Source organism: Phocoena phocoena, chromosome 3 (genome assembly GCF_963924675.1).
Source record: "Phocoena phocoena chromosome 3, mPhoPho1.1, whole genome shotgun sequence".
In the NCBI taxonomy this organism is placed as follows: Eukaryota; Metazoa; Chordata; class Mammalia; order Artiodactyla; family Phocoenidae; genus Phocoena; species Phocoena phocoena.
In genome coordinates this window covers 149,266,032-149,286,701 of record NC_089221.1, presented here as the reverse complement: position 1 = coordinate 149,286,701, position 20,670 = coordinate 149,266,032, and the positions used below count along the sequence as shown (strand labels likewise).

The 20,670-nt window shown below is 40.3% G+C and overlaps 1 protein-coding gene across 1 annotated transcript in view; it reads right to left on the bottom strand.

Moving 5' to 3' along the window:
- Positions 1 to 19,572, bottom strand: part of CREBRF (CREB3 regulatory factor) — a 29,502-nt gene extending 9,930 nt beyond the window's left edge. Inside the window, exons 1-6 of the mRNA XM_065874709.1 lie at positions 19,564 to 19,572; positions 17,159 to 17,284; positions 14,396 to 15,482; positions 7,222 to 7,416; positions 5,379 to 5,568; positions 4,091 to 4,164 (exon numbers count right to left, since the gene is read on the bottom strand). Of these exons, the coding sequence (XP_065730781.1) occupies positions 4,091 to 4,164; positions 5,379 to 5,568; positions 7,222 to 7,416; positions 14,396 to 15,482; positions 17,159 to 17,284; positions 19,564 to 19,572 (1,681 nt within the window). The remainder of the gene's footprint in view (positions 1 to 4,090; positions 4,165 to 5,378; positions 5,569 to 7,221; positions 7,417 to 14,395; positions 15,483 to 17,158; positions 17,285 to 19,563) is intronic.
- Positions 19,573 to 20,670: the final 1,098 nt, after the last annotated feature.

Here is a 20,670-nt window from a genome sequence, read left to right as displayed (position 1 = left end):
ATTCCTAACCCTGTAATACTTAGAAGAGACCAATCTAGACTAATATTGAAGCGAGAAGGCAGAAATAACTGGGGGTGAGGGGGTGGGGAGGCAGTTTAAAACTACATGCAGGAACAATATATATAAAACGTGTCAGTAAACAAGGAAAGCACAGCTGACTCCCTAAATCACATGAAACAAGAAATTTATGCTTCTTCTCGAATAACTGAGAGAGAACACCATTTACTCAAATATAACGACATTTACATGCAGGCTGGACTTATGAGAAGCAATGAGGTTCCCTCATCTTCAACAGGTAAAGTAAATCAGGTCACTTTTTTTTTTTTTTTTTTTTTGCAGTACGCGGGTCTCTCCCTGCTGTGGCCTCTCCCGTTGCGGAGCACAGGCTCCGCACGCGCAGGCCCAGCGGCCATGGCTCACGGGCCCAGCCGCTCCGCGGCATGTGGGATCCTCCCGGAACGGGGAACAGGGCACGAACCCGTGTCCCCTGCATCGGCAGGCGGACTCTCAACCACTGTGCCACCAGGGAAGCCCCAGGTCACTTTTAAAAAGAAAGAAAGAAAGAAAAAAAAACCCCACTGTAAAATCAAAATTGAAACAGAGCAGAACAGCTCTTCTCAACCTGGGCAGTGTCCATGCCAGGCCCTGGGGGGAGGGAGGGCAGAGGTGAAGGGTTCTAACACCATCAAAAACTTCTGGGTGAGGAAGCGGAGGCATCTGGCTCAGAAAGTGAGGCCAAACCGTAAATCTCTAACAGATCCCTCCTGTTTTGATTCCATGTTCATCCAAGAATCTTCCAGTTTTAATTTTCTCATGTAGCTTGCTTAGGGATAAAATATGTCAATCAGGATGAACGTCCAATCCTCTTAGTAGCTTTACTTTTCATTCTGAGTCAACAAGTCGACATTTGACTCACGGAGCAGCTTCTTGCGAGCTTTGGTAGAAGGAATCAATAGGAGGAGGAGGTTCGGCAGGATAGGACGGGATGAGTAGGACAGTCCTGGGCCCTGAAGCTAGTCCTTGAAACGGTGCTAGTTGATGACAAATTTAAAAGGATAAGGACAACAGAGTACATTTTTTCATAAAGCTAACTTTACTCTGAAATTATGCCTGTCTCAATTTTCTAATGCTAAAATATTCTTCCTTATATGAAATGACAGTAATTGTAGATGATGTTCCTTTTAATGGCTTCACGTGGCAAAATATAAAGCTGGCAACACTATGGTTCCCAAGTCCCAAAATCTTTTCCCGATGTCACCGATTTGTAAATCACAAATTCTAGAAACCATTGGGTCAACAGATAGGTAACAGGGCTTCCCTGGTGGCACAGTGGTTGAGAGTCCGCCTGCCGATGCAGGGGACACGAGTTCATGCCCCGGTCCGGGAAGATCCCACATGCAGCAGAGCAGCTGGGCCCGTGAGCCATGGCCGCTGAGCCTGCGCATCTGGAGCCTGTGCTCCGCAACGGGGGAGGCCACAGCAGTGAGAGGCCCGCGTACCGCAAAAAAAAAAAAAAAAAAAAAAGATAAGTAACGGATAAAAGTGCTCCACAAAGCAGTAACAGAGTGACTCCCAGATATTTAGAGGAATCAAGGGCACCATTCCCTTGAGAGATGTATCAGAAACTCTGGGAAGAACTTTCAGACTACATGTGGCAAACTACACAGGAGTATCTCATTGCTTCTGAGATGTCTTCTGAACCAACAGTCGAAGCTGCTCTTCCCCAGACTGGAGGAGAGAAGCTAGTAAGACAGAAGTGGAAGAGAAATAAATGAATGAGAAGATCCTTTTCCTCCATGCTGACTAATTGAGAAGAAAATGCTACCTTTTAAAGACAGGCCTTCAAATGTAAAATAGCTAGCTAGTGGGTAGCAGCCACATAGCACAGGGAGATCAGCTAGGTACTTTGTGACCACCTAGAGGAGTGGGATGGGGAGGGTGGGAGGGAGATGCAAGAGGGAGAAGGAGATATGGGGATGTGTGTATGTGTATAGCTGATTCACTTTGTTGTAAAGCAGAAACTGACACACCATTGTGAAGCAATTATACTCCAATAAAGATGTTAAATAAATAAATAAAAAATAAAGACAGGCCTTTCCTACATGAAAATATCTAGAGGCTTTAAGCTAGCTTTGGAAACAAGAAACATTTAAGGCCATCAAAAACTCAATTTGAGATAGAACAACACATTCAGAAATACACATATTCCTGGCCCTTACCAATTCCCCAATTGTGCCACACCCCAGAATATATTTACATCACAGACAGAAAGCATGTGTGCGTGGGCATGCATGTACATATATACAAATGCAAAAACATATGGCCACACAGATGTACATCATTATGGATAAATTTATTAACTGAGTAACACACAGATATATGCCTACATGTGTCCAGAGAAAAAGAGACCAGAAGGCTCCCAGGAGCTCACCACATTTCCCTGCAGTGTGATTCAGCTGGGTTCTAAAATGAAGTATGAATGTCCATGACATTGCAATCATATATATACTCACAGAGCCCAAGGTCAAAATGCTTCAATAAGCAAGAACGAATAACAGGAAAATGGGAAGATCTCCATTCCAACAAACCAACTATTGTTTTACCTAATTCATTTACTTTGATTAGAATTCCTGTTTGGTCATTAATAAATAAAACCATCAGTTCCTTTCACAAGTTGTAAACATCACAGTTGGAAATCCTCTTTCTGTCCTCACAAATGCAAACAAGATAACCAAGATAAAGGATTAAGAAAAAACTCCACAACATTTATTGAGCACTTATGTGCCAGACATCATGCTGGACTTAAGAAAACCTCTGGAAACAAATAATAATCGATCATTTAGCCACTGTTCCACTTTCAGATACAATTTAGCCCAAGAGCAACACAGTGAAGAGGACAATTTTAGAGGCAAAGGAACATATGAGCTCTTATGCTACCAGGCTTAAGGAAGAGTAACAGAGCAAGGGGGAAAGAAGGGGTGGTTCTTATTACAGAAGATCAAAAGCAGAGCTTTCCAACCCACTAGTTCGTTGTAGAAGGGTTCCAGGTGTATGAGATAATGATCATCTCAGCCCAAAAGGGCCTCCTCCCATCAGCAGCCTACTCTGTTATACTCCAGGATGCCTTAGGGATGATAGTTTTCTGCATGTGCCATGATGTGAAAGATTGGGAAGCACTGATCTATCTAAACCAACAGTTCCCAAATATGTACTAGGATGGTTGCATAAGAGTAATCTGGGGTAGGGGCTTCCCTGGTGGCACAGTGGTTAAGAAGCTGCCTGCCAATGCAGGGGACACAGGTTCGAGCCCTGGTCTGGGAAGATCCCACATGCCGCGGAGCATCTAACCCCGTGCGTCACAACTACTGAGCCTGAGCGCTAGAGCCCGCGAGCCACAACTACTGTGCCTGCATGCTACAACTACTGAAGCCCACGTACCTAGAGCCTGTGCTCCGCAACAAGAGAAGCCACCGCAATGAGAAGCCCACACACTGCAGCAAAGAGTGGCCCCCACTCGCTGCAACTAGAGAAAGCCCATGCGCAGCAATGAAGACCCAAAACGTAGCCAAAAATAAATGAATTAAATTTTTTTAAAAAAAGGGTAATCTGGGGTAATGTTAAAAATATGGATTCCTGGGTTCTACTTGCATAGATTACAGTTCAGAGTATCTGGGGAGAAGCCTAGAAATCTACAGTTTAACATGTACACACAAATGATTCTAATGAACAATCACATTTGTAAAACATGTTTCTAAACTATCCACTCAAAGGTTAAAATATACATTACTTAATAAAACTGGCTAACCCAGCACACAACTGTAAAATGGAAGTCAGAGATTACCCACGGTCACAAGAGGTGAGCTCTTTAGGACAGAGGTGAGATTTGGCTTGGCACGCCACAGACGGACATACTAAGAGAAGGACGTGAATGAGTAAGAGTGAGTATATAGCTTACTGAATGGATGAACAAAAAAGAGGCTGGCCTAAAGCTGGGCAGAATACAGGGAAAGCAAATAACAAAACCAAAGAAAAAGAGAGGGGTCAGCAAGGTAAAAGGAAGTTAATCAAATTGTTAAAAGTGTAGGTTTACCATATTCTGTGTTGAGGCCCCATAATTTCACTTTATTAGCTTCATACTGTGCTTTTTTCTTTAACCGACAAGCCCTGTGAAAGGAAGGAGCAATTAGTTCACTTTTTTTTTAAAAGGAACATTCAGAATATACTTCTTTTGGCTGCTGTCAGACATTTTCTAATAGCAACCAAAAATCGCTGCCTACTGATGTTTGTATCGAGGGCCTCAATCATCACCCCAAAACATACAATATCATCATTTATCCAAACTGATTTTTTAAAGTTTCAGCATAGATTCAAAAATAAAGCTATGGTTAGTATGCCAAAATAAACAAACAAACACTGACAATACCAAGTGGTGTAGAAGATGTGAATAAGTGTAACCCTCGTATGTTGCTGGAGGGGATGTAAAACAGTACATACAACTACTTCGGAAAACAGTAAATATTGTTTTAATTTACTTCATTACCTTGGAAATAGCTACTCTGGTAGTTTCTTATACAGTTAAACACACACTTCTGGGAATTTACCCAAGAGAAATGCAAACTTATGTTCACAAAAACAACTGCAGATGAATGTTTATGGTGACTTTATTCATAACTGCACAAAATTAGAAACCACTCAACTATCCCTCAACCGGTGAACAGATACACTGCAGTGTATCACTTCAAAGGACTACTACTATCAATACTCCTCCACACAACAACATTATGAATCTCAAATTCGTCCTGTGTGATATCAAAGCCAGACTCAAAAGGCTGCATATAATACGATTCTATCTATATTCTGGAAAAGGCGCAACTGTAGGAACAGAAAACAGATCGGTGGTTGTGAGGAGTTAGGGGTGAGAGAGGGAGTTCACTTTTACAAAGAGGCATAAGGAAATATTTTAAGGTGATAAAAATGTTCAATATCTTGACTGTGGTTGTGGTTACATAATTGGATATGTTTGTCAAAACTCACAGAAGGATACACTGAAAGTGAAGCATTTATCAAGTAAATTATACCTCAATAAAAAAAACGTGACTTACTGCAAAACAAACAAAAAATAAAGAGCTATGATAAAATTTTTCCTTTTTATACTATAAGGCACTTGAGTTCATTCACCTCTCCCCTTTAAAAACTTCTTCCATGAAGCATAAATACCATCATTTACTTTCAAAGGAAAAATTATAATACTCTCATTGTAGTATTTATAAAAGTATATTTCTGAAAAAAGGGCCGAGGGCCATCTCCTCTATGAAAGCTCACTGAAGTCTAACCTCACCTCCTAGACTTCAATCACATGAGTAAACATTACCATTTACCTGGAAGCCAGCTTATTTTTTTCCTTCCTTGACCTTGGCCGGGCTGTTAAGGGAAGCTCACTGACTGGAGTCAGATCACTAATCACCTTATTCAGTTTCCGGAGTTCATTGCCTATCTGGAGCAGTTTTTTAGGATTTGGAGTCAGGTCTTCCACATCCGTTCTCCGTGACTTCTTTACTGCATATTTTCCTATAGATGGTTTAAAAGAAGTTTAAATGAGATCATTTTATCTAACAAGAGATACATTTTATATAGCCATATGTAAAAACCCATCTCTCCCCTCCCCCCTTTTCTTTTTTCAGAGGTCTCACCATGTGAACAACCTACGCTAGAAGGGCTGGCCTCCTCTCCTTCCCACTTTGTGATGGCAAGAAATGAGGGTAATAGAGCACAACTCCAGGCTTTTCCCAAACCTTCTCCACCTTAAGGTTTCTAGCCCTGGTATGATGGATTCTTAATTATCTGTATGGAAATAATAAGCATCTCAAACCTCAGGACTGGAGTCCAAGTTCACCTGCACACAAAAATCAGGGCTAGGGTACAGTATATGGTCAGCAACGAATTTGGAAATTTTACCCAAACCAAGACATTTATGTTGCTATGACTGAAAATCTGTCAGACACATATATTCCTGTGTTGGACCCAAAAGTCCAACAAATAAGGATTGCCTTTTCAGAAACCACGTCTTCAGTTAGTTTGATAAATAACATTACAGAAGACTCAAGAAGACTTTCCCTACCACTGCAGGCAAGAGGAATGGCTCTGTCCTCTGAACTACAATACCCTGAACAACTTTCCTAGTACTCACTACATGCTACCTGGACCTATTTGTTGGACCCATCTTTTCACTTCTGGTAGAAAATTAATCTGAAGTCAAAAACTAGGCCTTTATTCACTGAAAGATAATAGAGTACAGACCTGGGTGCCAGTGGAAAGGGAAAATGAGGCACAAATATACTTCTGATACAACTTCGGTGTCAAAAATGCTTAGCAACTTATATCTGTAGCATGAGCAACTACTAAACTGTTTACTGAGCTCCAAGCCTACTAGTGCCCCTCACCTTCTCAGTACAGGCTTTGGATTAAGGTAAAAACATCTGTGCAGAAGAAATTCTACTCAATTACATCCTCCTGGGCTCACAGTTCAAAATCTGGCCTACCTAAGATTATAAGCCTCTCCTGACTCTTACTATTCAATTCTTCCTGCTCCATTCCTTTTCTCTGCAATTGTTCTTCCTTTCTTTCCTTTCCCTCCTCTTTTCACTCCACCACCGTTTTGATTCCAATCTCCCTGTTTATATTTAGGCCTGGAGAGTGGACAAAAATGAAAGACAGAGATGCTAGAGCCCATTCTCTTCTTCCCCAACCCTTCTTGCTTATGGCAACTGTGACAGGTCAGGAATCAGCAGGCTCTTGGGTCATTTCCTGGGTAGGATATATAGAAGAAGAAGTGACTAGAAATCATTTTTACACAAGCTTTCCTCCCTGTTTAGATGATGGCTCTCAATACTGATAAAAGCTATTTGTGAATGAAGAGCAGTCACAGCAAATACAGCACCTCTATTGTTCTACTCTCCAATTTGCTAGGAAGGGTTGAATACCTACATATAATGTATAATGATTAAGCATTATGGTTTACTATCTCTATTTAAAAGTGACATGAAATATCCAGGACTGATGGTTACACCAAGACTTATCATGGTGATCATGGTGCCTGCAAATGTCAGATCACAATGTAATACACCTGAAACTGACATAATATTGCACATCACCTATATTTCAATAACAAGAGAAAGGAAGGGAGGGAGGGAGGGAACATACATGATCACAATCCCCTCTTACCATGATGTAAGCCATTTTTCTGATACATGTTACTTGGCAAGGTATCTCTGTTCCATTCAGATGGCCTTAGCATCCTCTCTTGCTGTGATGGTGTGAGTTGTTCACTATACTCCCAGAAGTACCTTCTTTTACCTCTCTTCCGAGAGGTAATTGAAGTCATCTCCTTCAAATCTTCCACAGAATCATTTTCATAGCCTTAAAAAAAGAAAGCCCCCCCCCCCCGAATTTTTTAAGTTCTGTACATTTCAATAAACCAATCAGGACAAACAAAAAGATCCCCTCTATTTACCATTTGACACATTTCCTTTCATCAAAAAACAGTATTAACATGTCAAAGATAATAAACCAAATCTATAAAATAACTTTTAATATAGAAATCTCTAAATCAAAATATTTAGAGACTAATAAACAGAGATAACTACACTGTTTACCTTCCTTAGGTTTCTCTTTGGTTAGTATATGACACTTTTTTTTTGTATCTTCACATGAGATTGAGAGAATAATGAAATACAGCCACAGGAAAACAAACAACCCAATCAAAAAATGGGCAGAGGGGCTTCCCTGGTGGCGCAGTGGTCGAGGGTCGGCCTGCCGATGCAGGGGACATAGGTTCGTGCCCCGGTCCAGGAGGATCCCACATGCTGTGGAGCAGCTGGGCCCGTGGGCCATGGCCGCTGGCCTGCACGTCTGGAGCCTGTGCTCCGCAACGGGAGAGGCCACAGCAGTGAGGGGCCCACGTACCGCAAAAAAAAAAAAAAAAGGGCAGAAGACCTAAATAGACATTTCTCCAAAGAAGACATGCAGATAGCCAACAGGCACATGAAAAGATGCTCAATATCACTAATTATCAGAGAAATGCAAATCAAAACCACAATGAGGTATCACCTCACACCAGTCAGAATGGCCATCATTAAAAAGTCCACAAACAATAAATACTGGAGAGGGTGTGGATTAAAGGGAACCCTCCTACACTGTTGGTAGGAATGTAAATTGGTGCAGCCACTATGGAGAACAGTATGGAGGTTCCTTAAAAAACTAAATATAGAGTTGTCATAGGATCCAGCAATCCCACTCCTGGGCATATACCCGGAGAAAACTCTAACTCAAAAAGACACATGCACCCCAATGTTCATAGCAGCACTATTTACAACAGACAAGACTTGGAAGCAACCTAAATGTCCACAGACAGATGAATGGATAAATATATATATATATACACACACACACACACACACACACACACACACACACACACCCCAGGATACTACTCAGCCATAAAAAAGAATGAAATAATGCCATTTGCAGCAACATGGATGGACCTAGAGATTATCATATTAAGTGAAGTCAGACAGAGAAAGAAAAATAAGTATCATATGATATCACTTATATGTGGAGTCTAAAATATGATACAAATGAAGTTATTTATAAAATAGAAACAGACTCACAGACATAGAAAACAAACCTATGCTTACCAAAGGGGAACGTGGTGGGAAGGATAAATTAGGAGTTTGGGATTAGCAGATACAAACTACTATATATAAAATAGATAAAACAACAAGTTCCTACTGTATAGCACAAGGAACTATATACAATATCTTGTAATAACCTATAATGAAAAAGAATATATATATGTGTAACTGAATCACTTTGCTGTACACCAGAAACTAACACAACATTGTATAAATCAACTATATTTCAATTAAAAAAAAAGAAATACAGCCACAGGAATGTTAAAAAGTACCATTAATTAACGGTACTTAGACACTATACAATTATTTTTAATGTCTTCCGTCTAATATTTATGCATCAGAAACATCCCCAGACAGACAGCTGTGTGCATTTCTGGGAAGGTATCCTATGAAGCAGAATTCTGTGAGGCAGCAGTGGTTTTCTTCCTATTTCCCACAATACGCTTTTTGTAAAAGTACAAAAATGACAGTTCTCACACAGGCTATTCAAATAAAAACTTATATGCCTATTCTAACTAATATTTTATTGGAAGCAATTTGCATTTACTGCACTTTTTAAGAAGTTATTTTCCCTACTAATAGGAAGTTTCAGAAAATACTTAATTCTGAGCTGCTAGAACTACTGGTCAGACCCAATACAGAATAACCTCTAAATCTAAAATACCCTCAGAGCATGCCCATCTTAGAGATTACTCCACCTAATTAGTACTAGGTACCTGGGGCAATGGAGATGGGCTGTGCACGGGGTGTATACAGCCCTAAACCTAAGGTAGCAAGAAAAAACTGGATGGCAATGGCCAAGCAAAATGACCATTTTCCTTCCTAAAAACATGACTCCTCTGGAACTGACACTAAGAAAGTGATGACATCTGGACATTTTGGAAATAAAATCGAATTTTAGAATTTTGCCAGGTTTTCTTCACATTAAGAGTTAATTAGGAACATGATTCCATTTATTCGACATTGTGGGAAAGGCAAAAGTACAGGGAAAAAATGGTTGCCAGAGGTTGGGGGTGGAGGGAGAGGCTGACTATAAAGGAACGGGAGGGAAATCTGGGGGGTGATCAAACTATTCCGTACCTTGATTGTGGTGGTGGTGGTTTCATGATTACATGCACTCGTCAAAACTCAAAGAAGTGTACACTTAAAGAGGGGTGAATTTTACTGTTATGCCTCGATAAACATGACCTTTGAAAAAAGAATCAATTCAGAGAGCAGAATGATTTCGAGGCAACAGTAAAGACAAGCTTTTGTAGCACTGCTGGCTTAACAGCATTATAATGCTCATGTAGTACTTTAAAACAAATTAAAAAAACACAAACAAACAAAACAACAACATGGCAAGCAGTGTGACAGAGAACCTTAGTTCTTCTTAAGAAATGAGGCACAGACTTCCCTGGTGGCACAGTGGTTGAGAATCCGCCTGCCAATGCAGGCGACACGGGTTTGAGCCCTGGTCCGGGAAGATCCCACATGCCGTGGAGCAACTAAGCCTGCAAACCACAACTACTGAGCCTGCGTGCCACAACTACTGAAGCCCGTGCACCCTAGAGCCCACATGCTGCAACTACTGAGCCCACGCACCTAGAGCCTGTGCTCCACAACAAGAGAAACCACTGCATGAGAAGCCCGTGCACCACAACAAAGAGTAGCCCCCGCTTACCGCAACTAAAGAAAAGCCTGCATGCAGCAACGAAGACCCAACGCAGCCAAAAATACAATTTAAATAAATAAATAAGAAATGAGGCACAAGTGACACAATCATTTTTGGAAACCTGATTTTTGAAAATTCTGTTAGATACATAAAGTAATAATTTTTTATTTACTTGTGTTAATGTATCATTTTAAATTAAAGGACTTTATCTTATTCCAGTTATCAGCCTAGCTTTGGAAAAGGTACAAGGGCTACATGCTTCCGCCAGATATGGCCTTTTTAAAAAGGCCTTTGCTCCATGAGGCCAAGCTAAAATTACTGGCTCACAGAGGCTAGTATGGCTGGGAACACCTCAACACAGGCAGCACCAACCAAAACACTCCCATCTTCCTATCAATGTCAAGAACTGATGTCCCAAGTCTACCGCGGCCCAAAGTGTAAGGTAAACATTTTTACATACAGCTTCCTCAGGCAACCCATCCCCTGACACTTTATTTGATATGCTCCCTCAGGTGGCCTAGATTTCTGGCAAAACACTGTCTCTCTCATTTAATGTACTCACGTATTTCACTCACAGATGTTTCATTTGAGGCTTCTAAGAACTGGGTAGGAAGAGGTTATTAACCCTATTTACACAAAGAAACATGCTCAATGGAGGGTTTAAGTGATTTGGCAGAGCTGGGACTGGCTCAGGCTCCATGACTCCAGCTCCAAATGGGCTTCCCGCTTTGCCTGTGCCTATCTAGTTAAATGGTCTAAACAGATTTTTTTCCCCACATATATTCCACGTTAAATCCAAAGAGTCATTAGGATTTGGATTTCTTCTCTCCCACCCAAATTAATAACCAGTTTTATTTACTTACATATGTTCAGCATTTTCCCCAAAAAAGTATTTAAGGGTTATCAGTTTTCTTTGATCTAATATTTTAATATTTTCTAATAGCATACACCATGAACTCACAATGACACACATACACACAATGGATTTGTTAAAGTCATCTGCCTTTCAATACAGAGACTACTGTGATCAAGTAGAATGCATGAAAATTATATTCCCAGATCACTGGTCTTGCATTTAAGGTGATTAAATATTTCTTGAAGTGTGTTCTGAGGAACACTATTACTATAAAATGTCTTCAATCCCAAGTGAGTTCTGTGATCAAATAAATTTTAAGAAACTCTTGTCCTGAATCTTTCTCTTGCCAAGTCACAAGTACACATAAGATCAGAAGACTGAGAAATCATGACAGTAAATAAACCCACTCAGCTCTAAGTTGCATGAAGATAAGGATCATGTCTATTTTGTTCATCTCTGCATAGCCAAAAATCTAGTACACACAGTGCCTAACACAAAAATAGGCCCCCCCACACAATTTTTTTTTAACAAATCAATGATTTGTTTAATGTAACATTTCCCATGGAGCCTTTTCCATTTTCTCGTCATTTGATGGATCACCATATTGATCTAACTCATTCCTTCCTGACAGTTACCAAAACGTAGTCAAAAAGCCCTAAAATTCTGATCACACGTCTTTGGTTAGTGCAGATTACTGCCATTAAGCTGGTAAAGTCAATCATGAAAATCCTTAGTAGGGATTACAAAATAAACTCTCATTCTGGGGGCCTAATTCTTAGCCTTACAACCATGTAATTCCATGACCCCAAACAGTTGTAGCCTGTCCACAGAATAGGCTCTATTAAAACTTGGGAGCAAGTCCAGAGTAGGGACTGAAACTCCATTTTACACCTTTCCTGGAGCTTTGTAGGCTCAGGCACTGTTGTAGCCAACTGCCAAGAAACAGCATCAAGGGAGCTAGTCATCACAAAAGGGCCTTTGTAAACTGCTGCAAATTAAACCAATCAACCCACTCTGAAGAAACTATAACTATCCCACTTTTCTGCTTCAAAGAATTTCTTCTTGCCTCTCACCAATAACTCACATTTGTATTCTTAAAGTCACTTGTTTATTAGCTCTTTCTTCCAAGAAGAAGGGAAATTTTCATTAGCAAATGAGAATAAGCCCCCAAAATACCATAAAAAATCATTGATTTGTGGATAAGGCATGTCATTCGTTGACATTTGTGAGAAGTGTCCAAGTAATACTAACCAAAGAGGTTTTACTTCAAGTCAACTGGAAGTGAGTGAATTAAATGCCATCCAAACATTTAGTATTTTTAAATAGTGCCAATAAGAGGGCTTCATCCTGACAAATGCCAGCTAACACATCTCTGTTTAAAGCACTGTTGGTTGCTTATCACCAACAAACTCACAAATCAGGGCTCTCCCGCCCCACCCCCGACAAGTCAAAAGGCTGAGAAAATGGAAATGAGGGTCAACTTATCAAGTGGTTTCTTTTCATGGACCTACTCATCTCTCAACACATTTATCCTTGTGAAATCAAGTCAAAAGATCAAGGATGACTGGAGTTAAAAGTCAAAGAAAAGCAGGAATTCCCTGGCAATCCAGTGGTTAAGACTCCACGCTCTCATTGTCGAGGCCCAGGTTCAATCCATGGTCAGGAACTAAGATCCCACCAAAAAAAAAAAAGTCAAAGAAAAGCAAAACTACAACCAGAAGTGGAATAAACAGTATAGTCCTTGCCTGCCTTGCTTGGTGATAGTGGCATTTACCGACTCCCTCAGATTTACATATTCCTTTTAGCACCAGCCAGTAAAGGCATTTTCTTCCCCACACTTCCCACTTCCTAGTTATCACCCTAGTTATCACTCCCTGTCTCAACCCTTTCCCTCCCTCCTACCCTAATTCTAAATATGGGACTCAAAACAATAGGACTGACCTGTCAGGTTTTAAGGACCACTCATGGAGAACACTTTGGTCTCCCTATGGGAGGGAGCTATATAACTTACTGCTAACTGCAAAGACAGTTTGAAACATCTCAAAGCAGATTTCATTAACTTGTTGAGAGAAAAGTTTTCCTGCTAAGTAGAAAAGACAATTGTTCTGTCTAGACTATACTGAGTGCTAAAGTAAACCAAAGAAAAGGCATAAACCCTTTTCCTCCACCTTTTCCTTACTTGAAAATCCACTCAAGTCAAACAACTTAATTATATCAAATGCATAAATCTAAGCATTTGTGCAATAGAAAGATTTCACTAAGAGGAAAGTCTCTGGGCAATAATATGCTTCACTGGCTACAATATAGCTACTATGGCTGAAAAACCTTTCTGAAAATTAAATACCAATGTTTATACTGCCTGAAATTCCAACAATGAAAGGGCTCTCTTTGACAATTTACATTTTTCTTAATAACTTGGTCTTTTATGTAGAAGTTATAGTACCAACATTATTTTTGAAGAAAATAACTTTCGCTTAAATGTGAAGATCTTCACTTCTTTGTGCATTTAACTGTGTGCCACTTGGCAACACCATTTTCATATATAAACTGCACAAGCCAACAGTGGCAAGAGCCCAACCATGTACATGCTGAAGTGAACCAGTTCCCCGCAGGTTTCATTTTCTTTCTCCCTTTTTTTTATATGCACTGTATATAAATAGAGCAGAGACTCCTTCATGCTCATTAAATTATAGCATGTATTTTTCTTCAGTGGAAAAATACTGTGCAAATGAAAGATGCAGCAGACACAAAGAAAAAGCTCTCTTTTACCTTATTCATTAAGTAGGCTTTGTTGGTTATTAGGGATGAGTAATATAAACCATCATTGCTTGGTTCACCATTCTAGGGACTCCAAACATACCTCAATTATAACAGAGGGACACATGCAGAAATAGGAATATTTTTTAAACCAATGAATTTTGGCATCTTTGCACAGCTGCTCAAGACAGTAACAAATCAGATCACTTAACATAAGATAAACTAAGAAGAAGCCCTCGAGGAATCAGCATATGAACTACACATGAGCAAGAGTGATTATTTTAGAGCTGTTTGAATAGATAAAAGCAATTACATATCCAAGTCAAGATACTAAGTCATTTAATCCCCAAACAAACAAAGCAAGCATCCACAGCAAAACATTCTATTTCAAGAGAGTAGCAAAAAGTCAATTCAGTAAGCCTCCAAGCACTACAATACCTGGTTCAGAGAAAGTGTCACTGATGTCATCATCCTTGTCATCTTCATAATCCTCTTCCTCTTCTTCCTCTTCCTCGTTTTCAGAAAGTTCGTGCTCGCTGCCAAATCCTTCATCATGGTCCTCATCGTCAACATCTTCCTCGTCCTCCTCCTCTTCTTCAGGACTGCATTTGGTTGGCTGTTCACCCAAGTTGTCAGAGACAAAAAGGGAATAATTGTGCTCTTCTTTTTTCTGGGATGAATCTGAGACCGATGTGCTGGCAGAAAGGCTGCTACTCTCTCCTGCTGCAATAGACACAGGCCCCTCCTGGGGCAGGGGACTGAGTAATAGTTCCTGGGTTTCTTTAAAAGGCAAAGCTGGAGTGGCATGGCCCTGCAGAGGCTCCGTCCCTTTTTTCTCTGGTCTTTTGGCTACGGCACCACAGTAGCAGGTGTTCTCCTTTGCTGCGTCTGCATGAACCTGGCTCAGTAGAGGCCGGCTCTGCTGCACTGGGTTGATCTTTACCTTTGCCTTTTTCACATAGTCTTTACATTCAACATGAAAGTTCACTTTTTCATTATGATACATGTTGGTCTTCACCATGATTTGTGTGCTTGAAGTGGGTTTACTTGCTTTTTGGACACAGTCTGACAAAGGGACCTCAGCCTGAAGAGTCTTAGAAGAACACACAGGAGCAGCTGCTCTACTTGCGATCTTTTTACCAGGGAATGATGAGGGCAAGGGATTTTGTTTGACACTGAAAAGTGAATCAGGGTAATAAAGGGAATCAGAAACAGACTGAGAGTCCTCGCTATTAAGCTGGGCCAAAGTTGGAGTTTTACTTATGACCTCTTCATCTTGGTAAGGGCTAGAAAAGTCATCGAGACCCAAGTAATCCACTTCTTTTGTTCCCCAGATGTCACAGCTGGTTAGTTTGGTGTACTTCGTTAAGTCTTCACAGTATGTATCCCACTGTTCCCAGTTTGAGGTTAAAGTACCCTCGTTATCCAGGACATCTGTGAAAGACTCCAGATTTTCAATGTCTTTGCAGTCCTCCAAAGAAAGGAAGTTGTCTCTAGGATTTTGCTGGTAGTTCATCTCTCTATCCTGAGAAAGGTTTAAAAAAATATATAAATCACATACTGTAATTGAGGAAAGAATTATTTACCTCCATCGTCACTTTCATGCATCAAATTGATAAATCAGTACTCAACCTCTGGTCTGCTTTTACGATAAACACTACTTACATGACACTCTACCATTCCATTTAATATCATTTCCTCGGGCAAGGAAAAAAAAAAATAGGGAAAATATGTCCCCTGAGAAACTTAGGTATGGTTCAGGGCTCTTGAACTTCACTGTGAACACTCTTCCCGAAAAAAAGTTTACATTTCCTGATCTTTAACTTAGAAGGATTTTGGGACCTTCTCAGAAACAAGCTTCAGTTATAAAGCAAATAACAAAGGCCTTACCTTCATCACAGAATATGTCTTCCTAAGTGAGAATTTAAACATAGAGGTGAAGAGCAATCCAAAGAGAGGTGCAACTCAGCCACAGAAAGATAAGATCTTTGGTAAGACCTCATAACAACTCTTGGGCATGGGAAAGTACTTTAACTCCTCATGAGTAGAGAGATGATTTTTTTTTTTTTTTTTTTGGTACGCGGGCCTCTCACTGTTGTGGCCTCTCCCGTTGCGGAGCACAGGCTCCAGACACGCAGGCTCAGTGGCCATGGCTCACACGCCCAGCCGCTCCATGGCATGTGGGATCTTCCCAGACCGGGGCACGAACCCGTGTCCCCTACATTGGCAGGCGGACTCTCAACCACTGCGCCACCAGGGAAGCCCGAGAGATGATTTTTTAAATGTCAGTAAGACTATGCAGCCATTAAAAGGAATGCAGTTAAGCTCTAATGTACTAGGATGAAAGGCCACTTACCACGTTTTTATGTTAGAAAGAGTTAAGTTACAGAATACTGTATCAATGATATGTCATCCAATTTAAAATATTCATATATTTATATATGCATAGAAAATCTCTGTTAGTGGTAATTATCTCTGGGGAGAAGGTTTGGTGGGTGGAGGCTCAGGAAGAAAATGAGGAAATTTTCAGTTTTCCAGTTTGTTTTTGTTCTGTTTTTGATTTCTCCATTTGTTTGTGGGGTTTTGGTTTTTTTTTTTTTTTTTGGTTGCACGTATGTCTCTGTGTGTTTTAACAGCTTTATTGAAACATAGTTTATATACCACAAAATTCACCTCTATTAAGCGTACAACTCAATAATTTTTAGCAAATTAACAGATTTGTGTTAGTTTTCCAGTTTTGATATACCTCCGTGTTTCTGAAGTTGCATGTAATTTAAGCTATTCTTAAAGTCTTTTTCTTAAGAATCTTAAGTGTCTTTTTACCTCGAGAATAAATAATTAGTATATTCAGATGTTGCTTGGAACTGCTACCTTTGTCTCACATTCTCTGTGTCACCTGCCTTGCTCAATGTTATCAGTCCTAAATAGCCCAGCTGAAAAGTCCTTTAGCAGTTAGGCATATTAAAAAGAGGGCTTCTACCTTCATCGTCAAAAACTAGAGTTAAGGATATTTAGATAACCTTTCCTCTTACTATTTTCAATGGGCTCATACACCCTTCTAAAATACCAGACTGATAGTGACAAGAAAAAAATTTGGCCTGATCACATCATTTTTTCTTTTTAGACATTTATAAATAAAAAAATGATACAACACCTTTACCTCAAATCGATTAAAGCAGAATCCAAGAAAATGTTACTTACCAGTTCATACATGAAATCTGGATCTGAACTGTTTGCTAAGAGATCTGTGCTCGTCAGAGTCTGTTCTGAAAAGGTGTGGCTTCGAAAGGCATCCCCAAAAGGCGGATCCATTCCGCTTACACTAGGCTACAACAGAGTGATTTTAATTTTGGAAAGTTAACGACTGCTTCGAGACCAGTTTATTACACACAAGCCCCACCCTCACACCTACTAAATAATTATCTTTAAAACAATTTTGTATTTTTTCCTGCTTTTTAATTTTAGTACATTTAAAATATCTAACTAACATTAAACTATGGAATTATATTAGGAAAATAACTAAGATGCATCAAACATTGGAAAAGGAATAGACTGGAAATTGTTAATTATACCTAACTTCTAAAAACTAAAGCTTATTTAGCCACCAGAGTCAGCATGTAGTACCTAATGAGTACTTTTATTTATTAGCTATATAACATTTCTTCAAATCCATCTCTAACAACACTCGCTGTTCTAACTCCAGAAAGTGGAGAATCCCCTGCCATTTCTTCAGGTCTGAAGAGATAGCAAAACAGTCTCTATACTCCTAAATGAGTTCAATGTCTTATTTCCCAAAACAAGTGTAAGACCATTTGGGCATCTCTAGTCCAACTAATGCCTCCAGGAACGTGATGGAGTCAGGATCAGCCAACTATCAAAAAATGTGCTGAGTGAGGCCAGTAACTGGGGCATGAACTCGGTAGCCTTAATCGTGATCCCTGAGAAGGATACAATTTCTATGATAAATAAGAAAGGGAGAAAAAAAGGCTTGGCACCCAGAGTTGATGCTCCTTCTTTTCTCTTTATCCCCCCCTTTATCATTTCAAGGTCTAAACAAATCAGTTCAGAGTGAAGTTCAGGCTAAGACTACTAAAGTGGCCCAAACAAGTCAAAGTCCTCACTTTGAAATCTACCTTGGATAAAGGAAGAAGATGGGAAAGAATACAAATTCCCTGTTTGCCTTTTTGTTCTTCTCTTGCAAGTTTCTGTCAAAACTTTTAAAATTATATTAGTCTACTTGCTTATATTTCTCTATTCATATACCTTCTATCTACCACAGACTGACCCCTTTTCACACACTCTTTCACCATGTTTTCCTTCATGGGTACTTCCCATCCCATTCTTTTCTTTCTCTAATTTTCTGCAAGCTTGCCAGGTTGCAAGCTCAAAATAAGTGTTTTATAGACCTAAATTCAAGTATTCAATAAATAGTGAATGAAACCTTGAATGGGAAAGAACTCAAAATGGGTATCTGCAGTCCACTTGGTATAGTGGTTGGGGTGGAGGGAGGCCACTGGTCTTTTTACTGTCAGCTAGCAAACCCCCTTTTGCCTCCGCTGCCTGCCTCCAAATCACTGGACCATCTCGGCAAGTTGCTGATTTCCTGTGCTCGAGGCACAGTTCTGCCTGGCCCCATATAAAGCCACCTCAGGGTCCCTGCCCTCTCATTATTTCTAGGTTTCTCCCCAGCATAAAAAGAGGAGGGATAGGGCTTCCCTGGTGGCGCAGTGGATGGGAGTCTGCCTGCCAATTCGGAGGACGCGGGTTCGATCTCTGGTCCGGGAGGATCCCACGTGCCGCGGAGCGGCTGGGCCCATGCGTCGCAGCTGCTGAGCCTGCGCTCTGGAGCCCGTGCTCCGCGGCAGGAGGGGCCGCCGCAGTGGGAGGCCTGTGCACCGCGGCTAAGAGTGACCCCCCTCGCTGCGGCTGGAGAGGGGGCCCGCGTGCAGCAGCAGAGACCCAACGCAGCCAAAAAAAAAAAAAAAAAAGTGGGGGAGGGATAAGACCTAACCCCCGGGGGGTAAGGGAAGAAGTTTGGGTATGCCAAATAGGGACTAACAGGACTTCATTTATTGTTTCAGTGATTGCCTCAAACCAGAACTGAGCAATTCAAAGTAGTTACCATGATATAAATAGTCATCCTTAGACATGTTTTGTGGGAGGTATAGGTATATATGTGTGTGTGTGTGTGTGTGTGTGTGTGTGTGTGTGTGTGTGTGTGTGTGTGAAAGACAGAAAGGTTGAAGTCCCTCACCATTTCCTCCTAACTGAATTCAATGGGCATGAAGGGAAAGGAACAATTGGGAAACTAGAAGAAGATAGAGGGGATGGAAATGGGCTTTCTGTGGCAGATTAATTTTCAGGGGAGTTGGTTTAGACCCCATAAAAGCCAGGACCTCTGCTACCTTCTAACCAACTTTTCCTGTGTCAACCTCATTAAATTTCAAAGCTATAGCAAAGGAAGGACACGTATTCAAAACCAGTTGAGATAAGCAGCAAAATGTCTTTACAAGATAGTACAGCAAGTTGTGTTAAGATTCAGAGAACTTACTGAACCAACGGCAGTGGGAAAATATAAAACTTTGCACCTACTCTGTATGATTTACCTGAGGCATTTCCAAGCCCAGATCCTGTGAGTCCGATCCCAAACTTCTGTTTTTTCTCGTTTGTAAATTCCTTTCCAGCTTTACTTTTAATTTCAAGATCAAAGATGATTTTCACAATAAACAGCAGGTTTCCCAGAACGCCTTCAATTCAACTGCTTGTATCACTGTTGTTTTTTTAATAATTCTGTGCGAATCTGTCAACAACACAAAGTTACTTCACTGAAAGCCACTAGAAACAAGTTGACCTTTCAAAAATAACATTAACAAAGAACACTTTAAAGGAATAAGTACTGTGATTGTACTATCAAGAATTTAGGCCATTTTTTAGTACCAACTATTCTGAAATTCACTATCCCTCCCTTTATTTGTTTCTACAATAGGACTGGTCAATAACCAACTGGCACCATTAAAAAAAAAAAAAGCTGACAAAATTAACATAGGCCTGGGACTTCCCTGACAGTCCAGTGGTTAAGACTCCATGCTTCCAATGCAGGGGGCGCAGGTTCGATTCTCTGGTTGGGGAACTAAGATCCCACATGCCCGGTGGCACGGCCAAAAGGAAAAAAAATATTATTAACATAGGCCCATCTTTCCTGTGATCTAAAAATGTATTTTACTTAATGTTAAAATAAACCTCCCATTCTCTTCATGTTTTGTATGAGAAAACATAATGTCTCAGCAATTCCATCTACTGTATAATCATTACTGCTAAGTGAACCTACATTTTATATCTCTCATAAATGTACAAGAAGAGCAATGAATATGTATCACCAATAACAGAATTTAATATATTCTCTACATTACATAAAATCATGTTCATAATGGTATACGCAGCATTATTCTTTGAGTTATAAGTGAAATCTGTCCTTGAAGTAAGAATTATTCCAGTAAGCTCTGAACGTGTATGTTGAGATGGGAAACAGGGATAAGGACTACTTTGCAGAGTGGTTTCAAGGGTTAAATTAAATGACTGCAAGTCACCGGGCACAGGGTCTTGACTGTGGTAGAAACTGACAGGTTAGTTCCCCTTTCCCTCCTCTGTGAAGGCTTTAATCAAGAAGAACTAAACAGCTATACCTACTTCATCATCTCTTCCTAGATAAGTGG